Below are 5,735 nucleotides of genomic sequence, written 5' to 3'. Positions count from 1 at the left end.
TTTGTTTTAAATAGACTTCCTATAAGTGATTTCTTAGTTCCTAACAATTAACAAACCAGACTCCTGCTTTCATTCTACCGCCCATGTTTCTTGACTGCGACGGAGCATTTTTTAACGTTCCGCCGGCCCTCTCCATCCCTCCCGTCTCCGTTTCCGTGCTCTTCTCTGTCTCTGTTTCCATCTTTTATCTTATCTGGAGTCAGAAATGTGTTTATTTATCGAATCCACATTTAGTCAACCCTTATCGGTCTTTCCGTTCCCCTCTTCTCTGCTAAAGAAATTTAGTACAGCTAGATAGAGAGCGAGCAGAACAGGAAGGATTCTCTACAATACAGGAATTGGGGCTACCACTTCCGCCGAAGCGAATATGGCGGCCCTAAACTGCATCAGTATCTCAGATCCTGACATCAAGAAATCCGCCTCCCTCCTTAAGCAAGTCAGTTTTCCCTCGGATCCTTGTGCTGTCTTCCTTTTCTGAAATGATGTTTTTGGCTTGCTCGGAGTCGCTTGAACCAAAGATTTCTCATATTTTACTGATTTTCTCGATAACTGCATTTTTAGTTCAGCTTTTGTTTGTACCTGTTCGCGGCAGCTTTTAAAATTCAAAGCCAAAGCTTTTGAGTTATTTCATTTGTCAGTTTTGTTGGATTTGGTATGGTCTCTTGCTTGCTTTACATGTTTAAGGTCGATGTTTTTGTATTTGTAGTTTGGAATTATTCTTCATGATGCAATGTAATACTAATGTAGTGCTTTTGATTTCTTGTTTTGTGAAATTAATTACATTATAATGTTATTTACTTAATAGTAACTTTATGTCTTGAATCCAAAATGTCTAGAAAACGCACTCAAGATATAGAACGTCACACTGAAAAGTATAGTAGAGAACAATAGAGAATGTGTAACATTTATTAATGATATTGATCCTCTATTTATAGGAAAGGATTCCTATCTTACAAAATTATATATTTGCTCCCTCATTATTAGCTATTTAAGGCAGTTGTTCAGTATTTATAAGAATATTTAAATGTAATACAGCAGTGAGAAGATCTTCGATTATTTGTCATTTGTTTACTTCGCCGATCGTCGTTTTGAGGGTTAAAATCTTTCAATAGGCCCTTACGGTCGTTCGTCTCATATTTTCTTCGTGAGCATCTGATTTGTCAGTCGTTAATAGCTACGATCAACCGGTTACGCAATTGGTCGCTCCTTTTATTTTCTTAATTGATGTTGAGATAAGCATAATCTAAATTCTAATTGATTTTATTTGTATTAAATTCATCGCATAGTCAATTCAACAATTTTGAGACCCATCCTGACTAAATTTAGTTATGAAATCTGTCCCAAATTTTTTTCATCCTATTATGGGGCTGTTTGAAAACAATTAAGATTTAATTCAATAAGGTTTTAGTAAATATTATGAGTCTAGAAAGCTTGTTCTTAAAAGCTATTTTGTGAATCTCACCAACAAATCTCATTAAAATTTAATGAATTTTTATAGTTTATATATCTGGATTTCTAATTTAAACTAATATAAGCTCTAAAATATCTACTTATAATGAGTGTAAATTTATTAAATCCTCCCTGCTCTAAGATTTAACAAATCCCACTAAATCCTAAAACAACACAAAAACGATATTTAGCTAACTCTAGGACGATACCTAAAAAATTATATTTGGGACCTAAGACTTATACTTATAAATTCATTCTCTTGCTATTTGGATGTAAATGTGGCATTAAATTTTTTTTGCAATTGGTTCTATTATTTACAATTAAATTTTTTTTGCCGTTATGGGCAGCATCATGAAGGGAAGTGTGGACAACAGATTAAAGTAGGTTATTATTAGTTCTTATTTCAGTTAAAATATCGATGGCCTTGTAATTAAAGGTATAGTTTATTTTTTTAGGATTACGATTGAGCGGGAAGTGTGGACAACAGATTAAAGTAGGTTATTATAAGTTCTTATTTCAGTTAAAGTATCGATGGCCTTGTAATTAGAGGTATAGTTTATTTTTTTAGGATTACGATTGAGCTACATGATATGCGATTTATTTTTCATCATTAAAAAAGAAAAAGATGCTTGCATTATAATTCTTTTGCGAAGGCTGAAAAGGTTGGGGAAAGAAATAGTTGAAAAAAAATCTAAAATTAAACATGATATTATTGTCATATATATTTCTCACTTTTATATTTCATTGAGTGGTTGTATTTTAGTGTTGCCTAACAACACCTTAATTTTTTTAAATGTGTGTTTCAGGCATGCCTTGATTCTGGATTTTTCTATGTAATTGATCATGGAATTAGCGAAGAATTCATGAATGTGGTTTTCTTTCAGAGTCGAAGATTTTTTAATCTACCATTACACAAAAAAATGGAGTTGCTACGCAATGAAAATCATCGAGGTTATGTACCCACACTATTTGAGACTTTGGATCCCGAAAATCAAGTGCAAGGTTTGTTTCCTAATCTAAGAGCTTCTGCAAAGCTACTTATAAATTTGTCTTTAGGTTGCTTCATATTGAATGCATTTTTAGGAAATAATACTCATTGAAACATAAATTTACTCGCTAAATGAATATATTTTGCTTCGTTGTGTCCAGTGCACACACAAGTCAACACATATTTAACACCATTTTGTTATAATACCCCATCATCTACTCATGCATTGTGCTTCTCTTATATATAACATGTGCGTGTACGATGCATTGTTCCTTTCCTGTTTTTGGATTAGCTGACTTTCTAAATAGCATGATAATTGATAAACCTGCTAAGAGAACTATGCAATGTTTTTTTGGAATTTTGAGGTGGTTGGTTTTTGAAAGAGCACTCCATATTGCCTTCTTCTAGCATGTATGATAAATAAGTGGCACTTATAACTGAATTTTAGTAGATATGCTTGCTTTTTTTTTTATAATGTGATATTTTTTCTCAATCCCTTCGGGAAAGATTCAACTTTCAACTAAAGTTAAATCTATCAATGGGGAATGACAACCTACCTTTATTTTTTAACTATTTTGCTTGTTTTTTTTTTTTGTACCACAGACAAATAGCAACTCCTGCATTTTAATTTTTAATGGTTACTTATCAGAACTCAACTATATTTCACAAGAATTATATTTTTCTTTTGAGACTTACATGACAGTTTACAAATTGTTTATGAGAGTAAACTTGATAATAAATTATTTGCTCTTTTTATGTTATTAATAAATCACATTTTATGATTGGAGGAATGTAGTCATAATCTATATTGAATGCCATTAGTTTTTTCTTTGTAATGATAATTTTATTTTTGCAGCTTTAAAAATGTGAATAGATAACATTGTTTTCTTTTCCACCCTAAAGTTTGAAAAATGGGTATTATTGTAGTGTTTGATTTGAAGATCTAAGCAGATTGCTTTGAAGATTCTTACTGACAAAAATAATTGACACCCGGTGAAAGAAACACTTTTTTTTTCAATGCAAAATACTAGTGTTGTCTAGAAAATGATTAGTCCACTTAGCTTTCTTTATTGACAGAAATTTACTCTAAATATTTTATTAATTTTATGTAGGGTATAAGGCTAGTTAAAATTAAATGGGTATGATACCACTTATAAATTAGGGGACACAGGACTAGTCACATATCAAAATCCACCATGTAGCTGATGAATATTTAATTTAAAGAATGTCATAAGCCAAACATGAACCTGTGGCCTTTACACAAGAACAAGAGAAGCATACTGCTTGAGCTGGCATTCATCCAATTAGCCTAATATGCAAGGTCTAGCACTTTAGAAATGTTCTCTTTTTTGAAGCGTTTTTATTGAATGTAATTTCATTTTACCTAACAAAATGTAAATCATTTTGTGGAGGCTATATCATGAACATGATAAGTTATATCTTGCCAAATATCCCATTTGCATACATTTCATTGCAGGCTTCAAAAATTTCAATGCTCTGGAATCTCACAATTTTGATGTGTTGAGAGAGCTTTAAGTGTCAATTTTTCAGAAAACATATGATATTTTTTATAGGAAAATACCCATAAATTTCACTCACATTTTATGAGGACTTTAAGACCTAGGGTAAGATATTTTTCACAGGCACAAGTCCCTCTGACTAATCACCACCTCTCGATAATAGGAGAGCTCCGAAAATTTCAACGCTCCGGGGACTCTCACATTTTTTATTGTGTTTAGAGAGCTTTAAGTGTCAAATTTTCTGAAGACATTATATTTTAGATGGGACACTACCCAGAGATTTCATCTTCATTTTATTAGGACTTTAAGATTTGGGGTTCAAGATTTCTGATAAGCACAAACCCCTATGATTAATTACCCCTATCGATAACTGGAGAGCAATTTTGATTTAGCCTGGGCATTAATATTTGAATATTTAGCATATAATGACAGCAAACATATGATTTTAAGTTGTATAATTTATCACTTGGAGTTTAAAGTGGATAGTGAGAGAAATGATTAGAAAGCTGATCAAAATCTCAAGGTTTTGTTGTCCCAGGCTGTCGTGGTTTATGATCTACTTTGTTAGAGAATGTAGTCGACTCATCTTGAGTGAAAAATTTTAGTCAACAACCATATGTTGCGTCATCCAAGGGACTCATATAGAGTTTGGTTGAATGTTTATTTAAGAGAATAAATTTAAGTCGATTTTTGCTAACAAAAGATTTTGTGTCAATTAGATATACTTTTATGATTGACAACTTGACGGGCAGAAAGCCGTTAGGGAACATACAAGCTATTGTCGTGATTGTTATATAATGGTGAAATTTTGTAGCAACCACTTAATCAGACGGCTCGTCATAATTGCTACTTTGTAATGTCATTTGGTGGCAACCACGCCGATAAAAAACTCGAGCCACGTTTTTACCGGCATGAGATTATTTTGAGTTTTAATATAGTGATATATATGATGTGACATTCATTCTTTGTAAGTTAAAGTCAATAAAAAATTTGCCACCCTTACAAATTATTACAGATGATTGATAGAATTTGCTTTAAATTTTAGCGATTGATTATATTTTGGATGTTTTGATTTATTTGTATAACACTGACATTGCCAATCCCAAGCACGGACGTGAAAAGTGGAGGGTTGCGTTAAGTAGTCAACAGCCAGCGTAAAATTTGTCGAAAAAAATCATGACATGAATCCTTTTGATCATTGTGTAAGTGTTAGGGCGTCCCCTGGAAGTGACGTGTTGTATAGCCTAAATACAGTGAAAAGTGTGCAAGGGCCGCTACACCAACCGGGGCCGCTACACCAACCCCCGGGTGTAGTGTTAAATAAGCAAGGATTCCCACATTACGGACGAATGCAGGTACAGAAGTTAGTCCATGAAACTAAAGAAATTAATATTGGGATAGGATCTTGGAATATAAGTACTCTTAATGGTAAATTAATGAAATTAGTTGATATTATGATTCATAGGAAGATCATTATCTTATGTATTCAAGAAACTAAATGGGTTGGAGGAGAAAAGGCCAAAGAGATTGACACTTTTAGATTTTAAACTTTGGTATTCTGGTAAAAGTCGCACTAGAGATGGTATACGTGTAATTATAGATAAGAGTTTGAAAGATAATGTTGTAAAAATTAATAGAGTTGGAGATAAAATTATAGCCCTTAAGATTATCATTGACACTAAGTTTTTTAATATTATTAGTGCTTATGCTCCTCAAGTAGGTTTAAATACAGGGTCTAAAGATAAATTTTGGAATGACTTAGAAGATTTAATACAAAT

The 5,735-nt window shown here is 32.4% G+C and overlaps 1 protein-coding gene across 1 annotated transcript; it reads left to right on the top strand.

Annotated features, from left to right (window-relative positions):
* Positions 1-19: 19 nt before the first annotated feature.
* On the top strand, positions 20-2,640 carry LOC110037304 (probable 2-oxoglutarate-dependent dioxygenase At3g49630). The gene is made up of 2 exons (XM_020741910.1): positions 20-436; positions 2,256-2,640. The coding sequence occupies exons 1-2, from the start codon at positions 368-370 to the stop codon at positions 2,547-2,549; spliced, it is 363 nt and encodes a 120-aa protein (XP_020597569.1). The 5' UTR covers positions 20-367; the 3' UTR covers positions 2,550-2,640.
* Positions 2,641-5,735: the final 3,095 nt, after the last annotated feature.

This window comes from Phalaenopsis equestris, unplaced genomic scaffold, assembly GCF_001263595.1.
Source record: "Phalaenopsis equestris unplaced genomic scaffold, ASM126359v1 Scaffold218504, whole genome shotgun sequence".
NCBI classification, from domain to species: domain Eukaryota; kingdom Viridiplantae; phylum Streptophyta; class Magnoliopsida; order Asparagales; family Orchidaceae; genus Phalaenopsis; species Phalaenopsis equestris.
This window is presented reverse-complemented; position numbering and strand designations above follow the sequence as displayed.